The sequence below is a fragment of the Ammospiza nelsoni genome, chromosome 31 (assembly GCF_027579445.1).
Source record: "Ammospiza nelsoni isolate bAmmNel1 chromosome 31, bAmmNel1.pri, whole genome shotgun sequence".
NCBI classification, from domain to species: domain Eukaryota; kingdom Metazoa; phylum Chordata; class Aves; order Passeriformes; family Passerellidae; genus Ammospiza; species Ammospiza nelsoni.
Genome location: NC_080663.1, coordinates 109187 through 129893, shown reverse-complemented (window position 1 = coordinate 129893; position 20707 = coordinate 109187). Strand labels below are relative to the sequence as shown.

Genomic DNA, 20707 nt, shown 5'->3' with positions numbered 1-20707 from the left:
CCCGCATGCGGATGGCGATGGACACCGGGGGTCACAGGGATGTGGCGGTATTTGCAGGGTGTCCCAGGACGAGGGAAGAGATGAGAATCTTGACTCCACGTTTCAGAAGGCTGATTTATTATATTATAAATAAATTATATACTAAATATATAGAAATATATTTAATTAATTGTACTTTACAGATATTATATATATACAAGTATATAATATATACAAAATATATATAATACTAAATAAATATACTGTATAATATATACTAAATATATACAATGTCTATTTAATCATATATATATAATTATATATTATATATTAATTAATATAATGCATATAAATGTATAGAATGATTTATTGTATTAAAAGAAAATTACGTATTAAAACTATAATAAAAGAATAGAAGAAAGGATTTCATCAGAAGGCTAGCAAGGAAAGGGATGGAATGATAATAAAAAAACTCACTCCTCCCTTCACCCTCCCCATCCCGGGTCTGTCCCATCCCAAACTTCCCCCACCGGCGACTCCCTGCAGCAGCATGCGGGAGCCCAAACAGAATCTTTGGGAGACACACAGACATTGCAGGCTGAGGGGCAAGGACTGGGGGGGAGGCTTGACAGGCGGAGATCTGACCCTGAGGGTTAGGGGTGCAAAGGACACAGGGTACCAGGTAGGGTTAGGGTACAGGGTCAGCCCTCATGGTGGGACAGCCCCAGAACCCTCTCAACAGGTGCAGGCAGTTACCCCAATTAATAGGTAGAGATGATGTTTGGAGGCCACAGGGTTACAGGTAGGGGTTGAACAGTTTTTTAGGGGTTTATTTAGGTGATTTTTCAGGGATTTTTAAGGATCTTTTAGGGTTTTTTTTCTGCAGGAGTTTTTTAGGAATTCTCTGGAAATGTTAAGGATACTGTTCAGGCTTTTTCAGAGCTTTTAAAATAAGTTTTTAGGGTGTTTTAATGGCTATCTTACTATTATTTGGAATTGTTAGGTGTGTTTTTGAGTATTCTTGGGGCTTTTTTAGGACTACTTCAAAGTTTTAGGGCTTTTTGAGGAGTACGGATGGTCTATGGAGAACTTTTTTAGGACTAGGGTATTTCTAGGGTTTTTGAGGGAAATTTTAGGCTTTTTTAGGGTCTTATCAGGGAATTTTAAACACTTTAGGGGCATTCTCCGAGCTCTTTTAGGACTACTTAGAGATTTTTTTTTTTTTAAAGCTTTTTAGCGGTGTTTTAGGGGCTTTTTAAAAGTAGGGTATTTTTAGTCTATTCTGAGGCTCTTTTTAATTTTTTGTGGGGTGTTTAGGACACTTGGAAAACTAGGGCTTTTTAAGGGAATTGATGGGTTTTTTAGGGTCCTTTCAAGGCATGACAGAGGCTGGGAGGCACTGTGGGGGATTGAGGGTGACAGAGGCTGGGAGCTGAGGGAGGAACAGAGAGAGAGGACAGCGAGTGACACACAGAGATGCCGAGGGTGGCAGGGGCAGCTGTAGGATGACACAGAGAAGCTGGGGGCTGAGGGGCAAAGGAGAGGGGTGAAGGGTGACACACAGGAGCTGAGGGCTGGGGGGCAGAGGGACGGGTTGAGGGGTAAAGGGAGAGGCCTTGAGGGCTGGAGAGTCCAGTGGAGATCAGGGGTACAGGGTACAGCTGTACCACCCCTCACCCCAGCCTTAACCTCAGCCTAACCAGCCCCCCTAAAAACAGCCTTTTCCCCCAACAGCAGCACAACACAGCAACCCTAACAGCGAGACCAGACAGCAGCCTTCACACACCAGGACAATGACAGAACCCTCAGAGACCAACAGCCCCACTGCAAAAAGGTAGGGACAACATCTGTGGGCTAGACAGCAAGAGGTAGAGTTCAGAGACTGAGCACGTCTTTCTGTAGTATTTTTCCAGGACTTTTAAAGGTATTTAGGGGATTTTGGAAGGGACTCTTCTGGGACTTTTTAGGGTATTGTTGGGGCTTTCTCAAAGCCATTTTATGATTCTTTAGCACATTTTGAAGATTATGGTCAGGGTCAGAGGAAACACCCTCTGAAAAGGCAGAGTTTTAGGACTGCAGTGGAATGCTTTAGAAAGGGGCCAGCGGTGGCACAGCGGGTCGGGTCCCACACTGCCAGTCCAAAGGTTGTAAGTTTTAGACCCAGTTAAGTTGTTGTGGTTAGGGTTAGATGCTCTCAGGTTTGGTCCGGGAGAATTTCTGCACAGAAAAACTCACCCCCTGAGTTTCCTGATGCCAGTTTGCACTAGGAGGTGCTTGGCACTGCCAGGGCAGCCCGAGTTCTCGGTGGGGGCATCTTTGCTCCTGGAGAAATCCTGCGCCGGCCGTCTTCCCTGTAAAACCAAACTCACCCCTGCTGCGTGTCCACGTCAGTGCACAGGAGGCACGTGGCACTGCAAGGGCAGCGAGAGTTCTTGGTGTCGGCAGCTGTGGGCTGTGAGAAATTGTTCTCTGCAGTTTTGGAGGCTGAATCGCAGTTTCAGGCATGGGCACACAGAGAGGAAAGGCTGTTAATTTCCTTCGAAAGGAAAGTCTGGCACCCCATGGTTTAAGGGGCAGAAGAAGGGCTGTGTAGGGGAAGGAGCTCCTCACAGGACCTTTCTTCACCTCCACCCCCAGTCCAAGGTCTAGCAGCGCCCCGTGTGACCAGCTGCTTTCAGAGGGTTACCCGGGCACAGCTGCACAGGGAGCTGCTAGGCCAGAGGGACTAACAGGGGTATCCCAAGTGTCCCTCCATGAACTATGGTCAGAGCATCCAGCACGGACTAGGGAGCAGCCGGACCCACCCGGGCACAGAGCATCACTTTGAGAAAACGCCAAGGGAAGAGCCCTTTTGCCAAGGGGCAGCATCTGAGCAGACCAGGCAGCATGTGGGGTTCCACGAGAGGGCTTGCAACTGTCCCCTTTTACTGTGTCAGTCCCTCTCCAAAGCCCCAGACCCTCCAGAGCACTCCCAGAGAGGAGAAGGGTTATTAGGAGAAAAAGGGTTTAGGGAAAAGGGGAAAAGCTTCCTTTTCCATTACTTTTTGTGTTCAAACTGGTAGGGACTTGGATTCCCCTGCAATTGTAATGGTCTCAGTTGAAAGAATCCCTGCCTTTTCTATGCTGTTAGGGGTGTTAATTGACAGTGAGTCCCCATTCTGTATTATTTGGCAGTTTAAAAAAAAGGGGAAAATCTTGACAATGTTTCTTATAGGTTTGAATTAAGGGTAGCCACCCCCTTTTTGTTGTCCTGAGGCCCAAATTGAGGGAGAAGCCCAGCTATCCCTCCATCCTAAGGGTTTGAACTGAGGGAAAAATCCTTCTGTTTTCATCACTGAAGAGATTTAAAGTGTGGAAAGCCCCTCTTTTCCCAATACTTAAGGAGAGCAAATTAAATAGCAGAAACTATTTATTTGTCATTGTATTACCTTCAGTAGAGGTAACTGCCCCATTTCCTCTTTTTAAGGAGTTCACTGGAAGGAACCTCTGCCTTTTCCAGCATTTTAAGGGTTTAAAACTACATTTCAGGGCACTTCTTTCTGTGCTGTAGGACCAAGTATCTCAGAGAAGGATGAGCCTGGCACGCACTTAACCCTAACACTGCCTGGGAGGCTTTTATTTTTCTTATTTTTACTTATAATGTAGATAGCCAAAATTAGAGATCCCAAGGAGACTTAGACTATTCATATCATTAGTATTCTTTTCCACCCAGCTTAATCACATGGGAAGTACTACTTAGTAGCCACTAAGGAATAGTTATGTAAGTTAACAGCAAATTACCCAATTGATCTAGTTATGCTGCCTAAACAGAAAGTTTTATTTCTTACCAGTTTTCTTCACTTGTGCTCCAAGCAGTTGTTGTAAAAAAGAAAGCGCTGTTATTTTCCTGAAGAGTTTTTTTCTATACCAAGCCCTTCATACCCCTTCAATTCAAGTCAGAGGGGCGAAACAGCTGCAGCTGCTCTGAGGGCTTTTATACCCGGTGGGAGTCGCCCCCTCCCTTTTCCCAGGTGCCATGGGAACGAGAGGCGGGCACAATCAGGGGTATATTAACCCCAGCCGTGGCTGAGGGGCTTCATTCCCTTTCTGGGATGTGCTGGGGTAAGAGCTCTCCTCTCATTTCAGTGAAGAGGCTCTTTCAGTTTATCTCAGCTTCTGGGCATCTAAAGCAGCAGCGGCTAGGAAGGGACTGTGAAGAAAACAGCATGGAATACAGGGAGGATTTAGGTTTGTGATTTTGGGTTTGGTGTTTAGGGGTAAGGAGCTTTTGTAATTTATGGTTTCACTCTTCTTTTTTTTTGGCTTTTTTTTTTTTTTTTTTTTGAGGGTCTTTTGGGGCTTTTTAGGGATTTTTGGTTTGGTTATCTTTTTGTTTTTTTTTGTGGGTTTTTTTTTTTTTTTTTTTTTTTTTGTTTGTTTTGTTTTTGGTTTTTTTTGTTTCGGTGGTTTTAGTTTGTTTTTTTTTTGGGAGGGGGGGGTTTTTGTTTGGTTTTTTTTTTTTGTCTTCGAAGAGTGCAACTCCCTGAAAATCCAAGATGTTTCAAGCAAAAAAATTTTTCAGCAGATTCATCAAGTCAAAAGAGGGACCTGCCCAGTGTCAAGGATGATGTTTGAGATTGAGGCTTCAGGTGAGTTGAGGATTGTGACTGGGAGAGGGAGGGTGATCAGGTATCCAGTTATGAGTTCTTGTGAGGGGTTTGCAGGCAGCAGGGTGAGAAAGGTTGTTTATTTGTCCATTTGAGGACCCCCCCACACAAGGCTGTTCAGAAGCCTAGCAGAGGCATTGCCATGTGTTAGAGCACACAAGGTCATCCACTGCACTCACAGGAATGCCATTTAACTTTGCCTTTCTCTAACCCAGGTGCCACTCCTAATAAAGGCCACAGCCTTGGAATCAGGATGAAGCTGGAGCCTGAGGGAGCCAGGCACACTCAGGAGAGGGCAAGTAGCTGCCTTGGTGGGATTTGACCCACATAACTCTGGACTCACACTTTGGTTTTCGTTTTCTTTATTGTAGATGACCAAGAGGCTCACAGGCCATTACAGGGCCCTCCGAGGCAGACTCATTTCAGGTGCAACGTGGATTCTCATCACCGATCATCCAAAAGGTAAGTTGGGGGCCATGGCCTGGAGATGGGAGAGTAGCAGGTTGGGAGTTCTTGGGACAGATTTAAAAAATAGCAGAGGGAAAAGCAATCTTCTATAAGGGCCTCTTAGGAGAGCTAAAGGGAGAGGCTCTACTTTTGATGGCAGCTTTCAGGCGGGCAGTGCAGAACAGCTCTGGTCTGTGTCATGTTGTCCGGTGTGCCGTGTTCCCTGGTGTGTCTTTGGGGTCCCTTTTGCCTTCTTCCCTCGAGGCCCTCACCACAAGCATGCTGTGTCGTGTTTGATGTCCCCCTGTTTGTCACGTTCTGTGTCACGGGTGTGTGAACACATTTGTGCCGGAGCTGTTCTGCCCTGCCACATGGCCTGCTGCAATAGGACAAACCATGGGGAGTTGGAATTTGTAATGTGGGCTGTAGTTGGGCTCTAGATGCTGTTCCTAGATTGACATAAGGTGTTTGCAGCTTGTGAGTTATCCTGGTGGTGTTTGACATATGTTCTAACTTTCTTTCAGGTGCAGATGCATTCCACGTGTGGCAGAGGGTCGGAGTTAGGAGGTGCCGGGCCTTCTTAGGAGCGCGGTGAGTAGCAGAGTGGTGGGGTTTTGGCCGATGCGGTGCCAAGATCAGGCACTGATGTTTGGTTCTCTTTACTCTAGCTGTCTGAGAGACACCAGCCCGGTGCCAGCAGGACCTTCCCAGCTGACGAGGGGCCTTTCTTTGCACCTGACACAGACTGGCGTTCCCGGATGTCTGAGAGATAAGTAGAGGGCTGTGACCCACAGAGGGGATGAAGGCATGGTGCTGGTTTGGCAATTACTGGGAGGGGTCTGAGTTCAATTTGGAGGTGGGGTGTGTTCATGAAGTGGCCCCTTAGGCCCCATAAAAGCCACGTCTCACTTTTGATCCCAGTGCTGAGGAGCACAGGGGAGAGCAGTCCAGGTGTGTCTGGTGTCACTTGTCTGTTGTGCATTATGTGTTGTTTGTGTATCCCATGTGTTTTACCTTAGAGGGGGCCTGTCAGAAACCTTGGCATCGTTGTTAGCATCTGTGATCACTGCGTTCCTTGGTCTTGCACCCAGGCCATAGATGCGATTCTGATACCTGTCTGAGCTCCCCAGTCAGAAGTTCTCTCTTTGGAAGCATCCAGTCAGGTGTCTTGTCAGGTCTTGTTCTGAGCTGTAGGGACAGCTATGCCCCACCTGGATCCATTATGGTGGATTAGGGCTTGGAAGAATGTGAGGGCAGGCAGAGGATTCTGGGCATAGGATTCCTAGGCATCCATCTTTGCTGTTCTTGGAATAAATCCTTCAGTTAGCATCTTCTTCACCCAAACCCCACCCATGCACCTTAACCATGTCCCCTGCATCTGGAAACTGCCCCCCAAACCCTACCCCCTGCACTCATCCCCCAATCTCTGCATCCCAAACCTGATCCCCAAACCCTGCACCCGCATCACTGTCCCCCAAAACTTACCCACCCAAACCTCACCCTCTGCACCCCAAAAGGGCATTATCCCTGTGAGTCCCCATAACTCCCTCAGAGCTCTGCACTTCTCTTGTGCGACCCCCTAAACCAGCCTTGGAGTCCCCCTTTATTTGCTCTGGGGCTCTCTCTAACCTTCTCTTTCCCCCAGGAGCTGTGTTCGTATGGGGAGGCCCCCCTGGACCCCTTTGAGGTGTTCACCTTCCACACCTGCAGCACCATCGCACACCTCCTCTTTGGGGAGCTGGTGAGGATCTGGCAGGGGGCCCAGGATGGAGACAGGGGTTTGGAGGAGGACCCCAGTTTTTATGGGGGCCCAGGGTTTGGGGGGGACCCAGGAGTCTGTGGAGGGAACATCCAGCTGTTTGGGGGGACTGACCAATTTGTGTGTGGGTGGCAGGGGTTTGGGGGCACATAGAAATTTGAGGGGACCCGAATGTCTGAAATGATGTTCGGGGTGTTCTGGGGGATCCAGAGACAATTGAGTACTGGGCAGTACACAGGTGTGTTCTCCTCCAGGTGCCCCCTCCAGGGGAGCTCCGGGCCTTCTCACGCTGCCTGGGGGAGCTGCTGCAGGTCTGGGGGCACAGCAGTGTTCGGGTGCTGGACCTGCTGCCCCTGCTGCGGGTGAGCCTGGCAGCTCCTGGGGGTGGCTGTGGGGCTGTGGCCTTTTTGCTGCATGAGGGTCTATGGAGCCCAGAGCTATAGAGCCCTATGGGGGCAATAAGGGAATTGTGGAGATCTGCAGGGGGACTATGGGCCCTTGGGGGCCTGGGAAGGGCTGTGAGTCTCAGGGGGATTATATGGCCCATGGGAGAGATATGGGGCTGGTGGGATTATATGGGGTTGGGAGTGAGGTTATAGCATCTGTGTGGGACTGGAGAAGGGTATGGAGGGCTGACAGAGAGCTTATAGGGTCCATAGAGAGCTTGGGTGGTGTCTGTGGTACTGGGAAGGGACCCTATAACTCTAATGGGGCTGGGCAGGGGTTATAGTGTTTGTGTGGGGCTAGGGTGAGTGTTACAGGGTCTATATGGTGTTGGGGATCTCTGGGCCTGGGAGGGGCAGTTGTGGGGGCTGTATAGGGCTGAGGTGGGGTAAAGTGTCTCTGTGGTGCTGAGGATGCCTGTAGGACATTGGAGGGGTCTGTATGGCCCAGAGGAGCGGCCATAGGGTATCTCTGGGGCTCAGGAGACTCAGGCAGCATCTCTGGGGGAGCGGGTGTCTCTCTGAGGTCAAAGGTTTCTTGGCGGTGGGGGTCCCCATGGAGTCCCTGTGCGCAGGCCCTGCCCAACCCGGGACTGCGGAAGCTGCTGCAGCTTGTCCAGCACCGTGACATGTTTGTGGAGACCCAGATCCAGCGGCATCAGGTGGGGAGGCCCGGGGAGCTGGGAGGCAGCCCGAGGTCAGGAGCGGTGCAGTTGGAACAGAGCCTCAGGGGAAACCCAGGGCTTTGGAAACTACATGGGGGTCTGGAAGGACTCAGGTTCTGGGTGGAAACCAGGAGTTTGGGGGCTACCCAGGGGCTTGGGGGCACCCACATATTTTTGGGGAAACAGAGGTTTGGGGGGACCCAAGGGGATGGGAGGAGCCGGGGGTCTGGGAGGCTTGTAAGGCCTTGGGGAGGGCCAGGGGTTTAGGTGGACTTGGGGGTTTGGAAGAGACTCCCATGTTTGGGGGCAGCTGGGCATCAGGAGAAACCCCCAACACGTGTCACCCCTTTGCCAGGCGTGCCCCTCCCCTCCCCCGGACTCAGTTCTGGGGGCACTGCTGGGGCGTAATCCTGGGGCACGGGAGGGCCCCCTGAGCCCCCCCCGGCTGCACATGGCGCTGGTGGACCTGTTCATTGGGGGAACCGAGACCACTGCGGCGGCGCTGGGCTGGGCTGTGGCCTTCCTGCTGCACCGCCCCGAGGTGAAACACATGTCCCTCCATGTCTTCCATGCAGCCCTGGGGGGGTCCTCTGTGTCCCCAGGGGTCCTGTGTCCCCCCCCTACATCCTGTGTTCCATATGTCCCTCATGTTCCCTTCTCCGTGGGTTTCCTGCTGCTCTGCCCCCAGATGATGTGGAGCACCCCCTGTCCCCTGTACAGTGCCAGGGCTCCATGTGTGTACTTGGGGGTCCCATATCCCCACCTGTGTCCTACATGTCCCCCACGTCCTCCTCCCCATGGCTGACACTGTGCCCTTGCACCACCCTGAGGTGCCCCATGGATCTCTCAGACATTTCAGAGCTGTGTCTGTGTCTCTATGTGGCTCCTTGGTTTGGGGTTTCCATGGAGAGGTGGCTCAGGGTCCAGGGATAGAGGGTCCTAAGAGAGAGATCTGGGGGCTCAGGGGTGTCCCCAAGGAGGAGGGAGGAGCAAGTCTGGGGTGGGGGTTGGGTCTCAGGACAGGTCTGGGGAGGATCTGGGAGTTCAAGGGGGTTGCCAAGGGAGAGGGCCAGGCTTGAGGATGGTTTGGGGTCCCAGGGGCAGGTTGGTGAGTTTGGGGGGGTCTGGGGTTCTGGGGAGTCGCCCTGTCATCCCATTGCCACTGTGTGCCCCCTGGGATGCACCCCCTCCCCTGGTGCCCCATGGCAGACATGGCACACCTGTGCAGCTGCAGGTGCGGCTGCGGGCGGAGCTGCAGGGGGCACAGGGACCACCCGGGCCAGGGGACATGGGGCGCCTGCCCCTTCTTCAGGCCACCGTCAGCGAGACCCTGCGGCTGCGACCCCCTGCGCCCCTGGCGCTGCCCCACTGCGCCCTGCGCCACACCAGGTACCAGGGCAGGGAGGAGCCGCCACCGGCCAGCCTGGGTGAGGGGCAACCACCACAGAACAGGAAGGGTCCGCCTGGTATCATCAGTAGGGTCCGGGAGAACCCAGCAGAGCCCATTAGACCCCAGCAAGTCCCACTAAGACCCATCAGGTCCCAGCATGGCCCGGGTAAGACCCGAATATGCAGAATATTTACCAGTAGGGCCCAGTAGAGGTAGGCCCACAGTAGACTCCAATAGACCAGTACAGTCTGGTAAGTCCTTGTAGGACCCAGTAGGCTTCAACAGGGCCCAATAAATCCCAGTAAGACTCATTAGGTCCCAGTAGGCCCCAGTATAACCCCAGTACATTCCACTTGCCCCAGCAGGTTCTGGTATGACCCCAGTAGACCCTAACAGACACTCAGTAGATCCTAGAAGATTCCAGAATAGCCTCAGTAGGCCCCAGCAGAGCCCAGAAGATCCCAGCAGGAGTTCCCAATATATCCCAGTAAGTCCAAGGTAGCCCCACGAAACCCCAGTAGACATCCAGTAGCCCCCAGAAAAGCTCACGATGGGTCCAGCAGTTCCCAGTGAGCCCAGTAGACCCCAGTATGGCCCCAGTAGACCTCGACAGATAGCCAGTAGATACCAGAGAGCTCCAGTAGGACTCCACCAGATCCCAGTATGGCGCTAGCAGATCCCACCCAGTGTGCCAGTAGACCCCAAATAAATTCTAGTAGGTGTCAGTATGGCTCCAGTAGATTCCAGTATAGCATCAGTAAATTCCAGTAGGCACCTAATAGATCCCAGGAGACCCCAGAGAGCCCCAGTAGACTCCAACAGACACCCAGTAACTCCCAGCAGCACCTACCAGATCTCAGTATAGACCCTGTAGACCCAAACAGACATCCAGTCATACCCAGTGAGCCCCCAGAGAGCCTCAGTAGGTCTCAGTATGGCCCATGTAACTTTCAGTAGCCCCCAGCAGACCGCAGTCTATCTCCATGCACCTTGTCCCCTTCCAGTCTTGGGGGGCTCCCCGTGGCAGCCGGCACTGTCCTGATCCCCAACCTGCTGGCAGCCCAACAGGACCCTGACATCTGGCAGCACCCTGAGGTCTTCCTGCCCGGTATGTGGGTATGCCTGCACTCTGAGTGCCCCCCTGAACTCCTGGGTTTCCTCAAACATCAAACTGGGTTCCCCCAGCCATGGTGTTTTCCCTGATTCCTGGGTATCCTGGGAACACCTTTGTGTCATGAGTGTCCCCCCCCCCCCGATGCCTGAACCACCCCAACCCCACACCCCCTCCCCCAAACCTGTGGTTACCCCCCACCATCCCCATTAGTTCTCCCATATATCTGTGTACCCCCCTCAAAACCTGTTCCTCCCCTCTACCCCCCTGCCGAAACCCCTGAGACCCCCCTCAGGTGTCTGAACCCTCCCCAAACATGTGAATCCCCTCTGTCATCCTGGGGTCTCCCCCGAATCTTAGGCTCCCTCTGAGCCCCTGGGTCACCCCAAACCCCCATGTTTCCCTTCTGAACCCCGAAGTCCAACCTGGGGAACCCCCAGGCACCCTCCAAACTTGTGGAGGTCCGCCCCTAAGTCCTGGGTCCCCCCATGGCGCCCGCTCCCCCCAAGCCTGTGGGTCCCCCCCCGGAACCCCCCGATCCTGCGGGTCCCCCCGCACCCCTCGGAGCTGACCCGCCGCCCCCCAGAGCGGTTCCTGGCGCCGGGCGCCCCCTCGCGGTCGCTGCTGCCGTTCGGCTGCGGGGCGCGATCGTGCCCGGGGGAGGGGCTGGCGCGGGCCGAGCTCTTCGTGTTCCTGGGGCTGATCCTGCGGGAATTCCGTCTGGAGCCGGGCCCGGAGGGACTGCCGGGGCTGAGGGGCTCACCGGGCACGGTGCTGCGCTGCCCCTCCTTTCGCCTGCGTATGGTGCCCTGCCAGCCCCCGGGCTTACCCTGACCCTGGCCTGACTCCACTTGACCACTTTATTACTTTTCTGAACACACTGTGACTCACCTGAGGTTTTTTTGACCCTTCTTGAATACACCTGACTTCACCTGAGCCTGTGTGACACTGCCTGAACCTGGCTGACCGTGACCCCCTGACTGACTCCACCTGACATCGGCCTCACCCCTGCCAACCCTATGCCTCACCTTGACACCGGCTATGACCCCAGCTGTGACCCTACCTAGCCCTGACTCTGCTTGAACCCTGCGTGACTCCATCCCAACTCACCTGACACCTGACCCCTGCGTGCCCCCATTCAAAACCAGATAGCTGGGTCTCTCCCGGATGCCTGAGTCAATGCAGTGTGGGAGGGCCCCATTTATCTCCTCCTAATAAAATTTGTGCTTTTGAACCCACAAGTCCCGGCTCTTCCTGGGACCCCCTAAACGTCCGGAACGCCCGAAGCCCAGCCTTGCGCCCACCCTGACCGGCCACTCTCGGCACCCGCCACAGCCCTCGGACAGCATCAGAAGATAGCGGTCTGGCTGATTTGCACTTCCCCGCTCCGCAAAGCCCTCCCCGGAGAGGCTGCGGTCCGGGTTGGGCTCGCAGCCCTGCGAGATACGGCGGGTTTGTGCGGGGCGCTGCGTTCTGCTGATGTGACTGGCAACAGGCGACTCAAAGCATGAAGCGCTCTGATTGGCCGAGGCCTGGTGTGCCTGGCAACCGATTGGCTTAGAGCTGTTGGGGGCGGGAGGGGAGTAGAGCGCCGTCCCCAGAGCGAGGGCCTGGAGGAGCGGGCGCTGCAGGGTGGAGTGCCCGCTCCGAACATAGCGGGGGCACTCAGGAGCACTCCCCCGACGCAAAAACCCGAGGGAGAGAACAGCGAGGAGGGGCAGGGAGGGAACGAGACCGTCCGCGCCCCTCGAGTCATGTGTCGAAATGGGGGCAACGGCAAAGGAGGGGTAGGCAAGGCAAGGGAACGGAAAGGTTGGTCGGTGAGGAAAGGCAAAGGAGGAAGAGGCAATTCAAGAGGGCACCAATACAAGGCAAGGCAAGCGTGGGTTAGGTAAGGCAAAAAAAGGAAGGGTACGAAACGCTATGCAAGGGAGGGTTAAACAAGGCAAAACAACAGAGGAGAAGGCAAGACGACAGAAGGGAGGGTTGGTAAAGGCAACACGAGGAAAGGGAGGGGCAGACAAGGGGTCCAGGCAAGGCAAGGGGAGGCAGTGGAAGCCAAGATAATGGAAGGAAATGGAGAGGTAGGCCAGATAAGGCAGTACAAGGCAACGGAGGGGTTGTTACCTGAGCTATCCAGCTGCAGGGTAAATGTTCAAAATAAACATTGGACCCTCAAGGGAAGAGTCTGCAGGGTGCCGCACCGGTCCCGGGGCCCCCCGCCCCGCGGGTGCCGCCCGCAGCTCCCGCTCCATCATCCCCACAGCCCCTGCACTCCCCCCGCCCCGGTGACATAACTCAGGTTTCCCACAGGGTCCGCATGATTTGCGGAAAAAACTCCACAACTAGTAAAAGTCGTGAAGTGGGTATGTATCTTTATTCAGCGTCGGACGCATGCAGGATAACTCCTTAAAGAACATGCGCGCAATCAGAGAGTCCAAACTCCCTTTTTTCCCCCAGCCTATTGCATATGCATTAAGTTTTGCAATAGGTTCATGCATATTCATCGCATTACAATTAGTTAATGTCAGTCCTTGAGCAGAGAGCTCGCTGTTTGTCAGTTGTGTCCTGCAGCCTCAGTTTTGGCTTGCTTCTTATTTCAAGGTCCAAGGGGCCCCTCTTACCTTCCTCTAGCTTGGAAGCTCACATTCCTTTCACCTTGTTTGAGACAATTTTGAGAGCTACAGGCTTTTTTGAACACAGCAAATTTAACAGACTAAACAACTTAAACAATTCAAAACAGCATATTCCACTTAAATCTGAAGTTGATTTCTAACCCAAGTTAATTCCTAACCTCATGTCTCATTTGACAGGAGATGAAGGATTTTTAGGGATTTTTTTTTAGGACTATTGAGGGTAATTTTAGGACTTTTTATGAGTTAGGGTATCTTTAGGGCTTTTGAGGGAATTTTAAGGTATTTTTTGGGGTAGATTTTTTAGAATTTTAATGAGTTTTGTCCGGAGTGAGTCCCTGTGTGTTCCTTGCCAAATTCGATGACTCTAACGACTTTTGTGTCCAAGTTCTGATTGTTCCTAGGGTCCTGTACCACGCAGATGAAGAAGTGTATCACCTTTTTGAAGAACCCAACCAGCTCCACAAAAGAGAAATAGTAACAGTTATAACTATCGCAATGCTGCTGGGCCTAGGAACAGCAGGAACAGCCACGGGAGTCTCAGCCTTGGTGACCCAGCACCAAGGACTGTCCCAGCTGCAGGCAACGATTGACGAGGACCTGCAGAGGATCGAGAAATCCATCTCCTATCTAGAGAAGTCGGTCTCCTCACTCTCAGAAGTGGTCCTACAAAACAGGCGAGGTCTGGACCTCCTGTTCATGCAGCAAGGGGGCCTGTGTGCCGCCTTGAAAGAGGAGTGTTGTTTCTATGCAGACCACATGGGAGTCGTGAGAGACTCCATGGCAGAGCTCCGAAACAGACTGGCTCAGAGACAGAGATACAGGGAAGCCCAACAGGGTTGGTTCGAGTCCTGGTTCAATCGATCGCCATGGCTGACCACCCTAATTTCTACCCTAATTGGTCCATTGGCAATGCTACTTTTAGCTATCACCTTCGGACCATGCCTGCTGAACAAACTAGTCTCATTCGTTCAGACCCGCCTAGAACGGGCCAACATCCTGTTCATAGGCCGACAGCAAATGCTGTGACCAGAGACAACCTCATGCCTCATCTCAGTACCTATGAGTATGACTACTTCGTTCATTTGTAAAAAAGGGGGGGGAGATGTAGTGGATAGGGTCGGGCGGTCGGAAAATCTCGCGATGTTACGGAAAGCAGCAGAGCTCCTCTCCCCCTAACTCCTAGTGATAAAGGATCACCCAAGAATGTTGTCCCCCCTAACATTAGTAACTTTCTGCTCCTTACTAACCAATTACAGTAAAGTAAGACCCCCTGACGTAGGGAAAAAACTTTCCCAGTATAAAACCCGATGAGGCGGGACAATAAAGGTCTTGAACCGTCCACCACACTGGTGTCTGCGTGTGTTCTTGGCCCGAGTGACCCTGGGCAGTGGGTCGCCGTGCCGTTTCCTCAGAACCAGGTCACCTCGCCTTGCATCTGAAGGCGACAGTTTTGGGGTAGAAGGAAAGGCAAGTCTGGCACCCTATAGTTTAAGGGGCAGACGAAGAGCTGTGTAGGGAAGGGAACACCCCACATGACCTTTTTTCACCTCCTCCCCCGCTCCAAGGTCTAGCAGCCCCCCACGCGACCAGCTGCTTTCAGAGGGTTACCCAGGCACACCTGCACAGGGAGCTGCTAGTCCACAGGGGCTAACGGGGGTATCCCAAGCATCCCTCTGGGAGCTATGGTTGAAGCATCCAGCAGGGACTAGGGAGCTGCTAGGCCAACCTGGGCGTAGAGCATCACTTTGAGAAAATGCCAAGGGAAGAACCCTCTTGCCAAGGGGCAGCACCCGAGCAGGCTAGGCAGCATGTACTACTGATGTACTACTTAGTAATCACCAAGGAATAATTACATAAGTTAACAGCAAATTACCCAATTTAGCTAGATGTGTAACCTTAACACAAAGTTTTATGTTTTACCAGTTTTCTGTTCTTCTGCTCCAAGTAGTTGTTGCAAAAAAGAAAGCGCTGTTATTTTTCTGTAGAGTTTTCTTCTATAACAAGCCCTTTACTGCCCTTGAATCTGAGCCAGAGAAGCCAAACAGCTGCAGCTGTTCTGAGGGCTTGGTGGGATTCGCCCCCTCCCTTTTCCTGGGTGCCATGGGAACGAGAGGCGAGCACAATCAGGGGTATATTAACCCCAGCCTTGGCTGAGGAGCTTCATTCCCTCTCTGGGATGTGCTGGGGTAAGAACTCTCCTCTCATTTCATTGAGGAGGCTCTTTCAGCTTATCTCAGCTTGTTTTCAGCAGGTGTTTCTGGGCATCTAAAGCAATAGAGGCTTGGAAGAGACTGAAGAAAACAGCATGGAATACAGGGAGTATTTAAGTTAACAATTTCGGGTTTTGTGTTTAGGGGTGGTAAAGTGCATTTGCAAGTTCTGGTGTTGTTCTTGTTTTGTTTTTTATTATTTTTTAGGAGGAGTAGATCTTCCAGAGGCTCCCAGTTCTGTCAAGTATAACACTTTGTTCAGCAGATTCATCATGTTGTCACAAGAGGGATCTGCCTAGTGTCAAAGATGATGTTTGAGATTGAGGCTTCAGGCGAGTTAAGGGTTGTGACTAGGAGAGGGAGGGTGAGCAGGTATCCAGGTAGGAGTTATTGTGGGTGGGGGGAGATTTGAAGGCAGCAGGGTGAGAAAGGCTGTTGATTTGAGGACACATTCCCCCCCCCCCCTCCCTCCCCCGCCAAGAGACTTCTCAGAAGCCTAGCAGAGGTTTTCACATGTCTTAAAGCACACAAGGTGATCCACTGCACTCACAGGAATGCCATTTAACTTTGCCTTTCTCTAACCCAGGTGCCACCCCTAATGAAGGCCACAGCCTTGGAATCAGGATGAAGCTGGAGCCTGAAGGAGCCAGGCACACTCAGGAGAGGGCAAGTAGCTGCCTTGCTGGGATTAGGCCCACATAACTCTGAACTCACACTTTGGTTTTGGTTTTCTTTATTGTAGCTGACCAGAGGCTAACAGGTGATCATGGGGCCCTCCGAGGCAGACTCATTGCAGGTGCAACATGGATTCCCATCACCTATCATCCAAAAGATAAGTCGGGGGCCACAGCCTGGAGATGGGAGAGTAGCAGGTTGGGAATCCCTGGGACAGATTTAAAAATTGGCATGTATGTAAGCATGTCGCCTTATATTGTGTGTACTTACACTCTATGTGGACTTGCACTGTATGCATCAGCTTATATTGTGTGTACTTACACTGTACCACTTACGATCGCAGCTGCCCTGCCCTGGCACGTAGTCACAGTTAGGTAGAACAGTTATAACAACTTTACCGTTCATCTGTCTTTCGTGGGATTTTGGGTAGAAAATTTATCAGTCCAGAGTGGGGACAAGTCCTAGCTGTCAGCCACCTGTTGACCCTTCCTGTTGACTCACAGGTCCTCGTGGCTGCTGTTTTCCCCAGGATCTGCCATTTACCTCAAGGAGCGGCAGCCAGAAGATGTGTCAAAGCACCTTCTTCAGCATCTCAGGTAAGGGCCACAGTGAGCATGTAAGTGGAAGGAGTATGTGTGAGAGCACATGGCTGTGTCTGTCTGCTCGTCTCTGTGTGTGTGAGCGCATGCTGACTGGATTTAACCTTGTGTGTGTGACTTTTGCTTTCCAGGTTTTGCAACTCCTTGTTAAATTTAGAATAAAAAATCCCCAGCTGCCTTCCACCCTGGCTGAGTTTTTTTTTTGGTCCCGGCCAAGTAAAAACCCAGAAAAATACCACAAGATAGGCTAGAAAAGAACCAAAAAACCAAGAAAAAAAACCCAATATGGGTGAGAATACCGAGAAAAAAACCCCCAAGATGGGCAAGAAAAAAATGCAGAAAACACCCACAGAAAACCAAGAAAAAAACCCCAGGATGGGCAAGAAGAATCCCAGAAAAACAATGCTACATGGACCAGAAAAAACCCAGGAAAAACCAGAAAAAAAACCGGAAAAAAAAGGGAAAAAATCCCAAGATGGGCAAGGAAAAAAACCCCCCCAAAAAAAACCACAAGATGGGCAAGGAGAAGATCCACAAAAAACCCAGAAAAATCACAGAAAAACCCCCAAGAAGGGCAAGAAAAAACCCAGAAAACACCCACAGAAAACCAAGGAAAAAACCCCAAGATGGGTGAGAAAACTCCCAGGAAAAAAACCAAGATGGATCAGAAAAAACCCTTAAAAAACCAAAGAAAAAAAAAAAAAAAAAAAAACCGGAAAAAAACCCAAGGATAGGCAAGAATACTCCAGAAAAAAACTCAGAAAAAATCCGCAAGATGGGCAAGAAAAAACCCAGAAAAAAACACAAAAAAAACCCCCAAGATGGGCAAGAAGAAATCTGGAACAAACATCCCAAGACTGGCAAGAAAAAACGCCAAGATGGGCAAGAAAAAACTGACGTAAAACCGGCCGCAAAGCGCGACTGTCGTAAAAGGTGCCGTAAAGCGCGACTGTCGTAAAAGGTGCCGTAAAGCGCGACTGTCGTAAAAAGTGCCGTAAAGCGCGACTGTCGTAAAAGGTGCCGTAAAGCGCGACTGTCGTAAAAGGTGCCGTAAAGCGCGACTGTCGTAAAAGGTGCCGTAAAGCGCGACTGTCGTAAAACCGGCCGTAAAGCGCGACTGTCGTAAAACCGGCCGTAAAGCCCGACTGTCGTAAAAGGTGCCGTAAAGCGCGACTGTCGTAAAACCGGCCGTAAAGCGCGACTGTCGTAAAAAGTGCCGTAAAGCGCGACTGTCGTACGACTGTCGTAAAAGGTGCCGTAAAGCGCGACTGTCGTAAAACCGGCCGTAAAGCGCGACTGTCGTAAAAGGTGCCGTAAAGCGCGACTGTCGTAAAAGGTGCCGTAAAGCGCGACTGTCGTAAAAGGTGCCGTAAAGCGCGACTGTCGTAAAAGGTGCCGTAAAGCGCGACTGTCGTAAAACCGGCCGTAAAGCGCGACTGTCGTAAAAGGTGCCGTAAAGCGCGACTGTCGTAAAAGGTGCCGTAAAGCGCGACTGTCGTAAAACCGGCCGTAAAGCGCGACTGTCGTAAAAGGTGCCGTAAAGCGCGACTGTCGTAAAAGGTGCCGTAAAGCGCGACTGTCGTAAAACCGGCCGTAAAGCGCGACTGTCGTAAAAGGTGCCGTAAAGCGCGACTGTCGTAAAAGGTGCCGTAAAGCGCGACTGTCGTAAAACCGGCCGTAAAGCGCGACTGTCGTAAAAGGTGCCGTAAAGCGCGACTGTCGTAAAAGGTGCCGTAAAGCGCGACTGTCGTAAAACCGGCCGTAAAGCGCGACTGTCGTAAAAGGTGCCGTAAAGCGCGACTGTCGTAAAACCGGCCGTAAAGCGCGACTGTCGTAAAAGGTGCCGTAAAGCGCGACTGTCGTAAAAGGTGCCGTAAAGCGCGACTGTCGTAAAAGGTGCCGTAAAGCGCGACTGTCGTAAAAGGTGCCGTAAAGCGCGACTGTCGTAAAACCGGCCGTAAAGCGCGACTGTCGTAAAACCGGCCGTAAAGCGCGACTGTCGTAAAAGGTGCCGTAAAGCGCGACTGTCGTAAAACCGGCCGTAAAGCGCGACTGTCGTAAAAGGTGCCGTAAAGCGCGACTGTCGTAAAAGGTGCCGTAAAGCGCGACTGTCGTAAAAGGTGCCGTAAAGCGCGACTGTCGTAAAAGGTGCCGTAAAGCGCGACTGTCGTAAAACCGGCCGTAAAGCGCGACTGTCGTAAAACCGGCCGTAAAGCGCGACTGTCGTAAAACCGGCCGTAAAGCGCGACTGTCGTAAAAGGTGCCGTAAAGCGCGACTGTCGTAAAAGGTGCCGTAAAGCGCGACTGTCGTAAAAGGTGCCGTAAAGCGCGACTGTCGTAAGAGGTGCCGTAAAGCGCGACTGTCGTAAGAGGTGCCGTAAAGCGCGACTGTCGTAAAAGGTGCCGTAAAGCGCGACTGTTGTAAAGCCGGCCGTAAAGCGCGACTGTCGTAAAAGGTGCCGTAAAGCGCGACTGTCGTAAAAGGTGCCGTAAAGCGCGACTGTCGTAAAAGGTGCCGTAAAGCGCGACTGTCGTAAAAGGTGCCGTAAAGCGCGACTGTCGTAAAACCGGCCGTAAAGCGCGACTGTCGTAAAACCGGCCGTAAAGCGCGACTGTCGTAAAAGGTGCCGTAAAGCGCGACTGTCGTAAAACCGGCCGTAAAGCGCGACTGTCGTAAAAGGTGCCGTAAAGCGCGACTGTCGTAAAAGGTGCCGTAAAGCGCGACTGTCGTAAAAGGTGCCGTAAAGCGCGACTGTCGTGAAAGGTGCCGTAAAGCGCGACTGTCGTAAAACCGGCCGTAAAGCGCGACTGTCGTAAAACCGGCCGTAAAGCGCGACTGTCGTAAAACCGGCCGTAAAGCGCGACTGTCGTAAAAGGTGCCGTAAAGCGCGACTGTCGTAAAAGGTGCCGTAAAGCGCGACTGTCGTAAAAGGTGCCGTAAAGCGCGACTGTCGTAAGAGGTGCCGTAAAGCGCGACTGTCGTAAAACCGGCCGTAAAGCGCGACTGTCGTAAAACCGGCCGTAAAGCGCGACTGTCGTAAAACCGGCCGTAAAGCGCGACTGTCGTAAAACCGGCCGTAAAGCGCGACTGTCGTAAAAGGTGCCGTAAAGCGCGACTGTCGTAAGAGGTGCCGTAAAGCGCGACTGTCGTAAAACCGGCCGTAAAGCGCGACTGTCGTAAAAGGTGCCGTAAAGCGCGACTGTCGTAAAACCGGCCGTAAAGCGCGACTGTCGTAAAAGGTGCCGTAAAGCGCGACTGTCGTAAAAGGTGCCGTAAAGCGCGACTGTCGTAAAAGGTGCCGTAAAGCGCGACTGTCGTAAGAGGTGCCGTAAAGCGCGACTGTCGTAAAACCGGCCGTAAAGCGCGACTGTCGTAAAAGGTGCCGTAAAGCGCGACTGTCGTAAAAGGTGCCGTAAAGCGCGACTGTCGTAAAAGGTGCCGTAAAGCGCGACTGTCGTAAAAGGTGTCGTAAAGCGCGACTGTCGTAAAAGGTGCCGTAAAGCGCGACTGTCGTAAAAGGTGCCGTAAAGCGCGACTGTCGTAAAAGGTGCCGTAAAGCGCGACTGTCGTAAAAGGTGCCGTAAAGCGCGACTGTCGTAAAACCGGCCGTAAAGCGCGACTGTCGTAAAACCGGCCGTAAAGCGCGACTGTCGTAAAAGGTGCCGTAAAGCGCGACTGTCGTAAAACCGGCCGTAAAGCGCGACTGTCGTAAAAGGTGCCGTAAAGCGCGACTGTCGTAAAACCGGCCGTAAAGCGCGACTGTCGTAAAACCGGCCGTAAAGCGCGACTGTCGTAAAAGGTGCCGTAAAGCGCGACTGTCGTAAAACCGGCCGTAAAGCGCGACTGTCGTAAAAGGTGCCGTAAAGCGCGACTGTCGTAAAAGGTGCCGTAAAGCGCGACTGTCGTAAAAGGTGCCGTAAAGCGCGACTGTCGTGAAAGGTGCCGTAAAGCGCGACTGTCGTAAAACCGGCCGTAAAGCGCGACTGTCGTAAAACCGGCCGTAAAGCGCGACTGTCGTAAAAGGTGCCGTAAAGCGCGACTGTCGTAAAAGGTGCCGTAAAGCGCGACTGTCGTAAAAGGTGCCGTAAAGCGCGACTGTCGTAAAAGGTGCCGTAAAGCGCGACTGTCGTAAGAGGTGCCGTAAAG

The 20707-nt window shown here is 52.3% G+C and overlaps 1 protein-coding gene across 1 annotated transcript; it reads left to right on the top strand.

Annotated features, from left to right (window-relative positions):
* Nucleotides 1-11: 11 nt before the first annotated feature.
* LOC132085510 (steroid 21-hydroxylase-like) lies at nt 12-11830 on the top strand. Its single transcript, XM_059490987.1, has 9 exons — nt 12-47; nt 1016-1084; nt 6718-6813; nt 7086-7193; nt 7850-7936; nt 8295-8480; nt 9168-9328; nt 10334-10437; nt 11027-11830. Exons 1-9 carry the CDS (start codon nt 12-14, stop codon nt 11272-11274), a joined length of 1095 nt encoding a protein of 364 aa, XP_059346970.1. The 3' UTR covers nt 11275-11830.
* Nucleotides 11831-20707: the final 8877 nt, after the last annotated feature.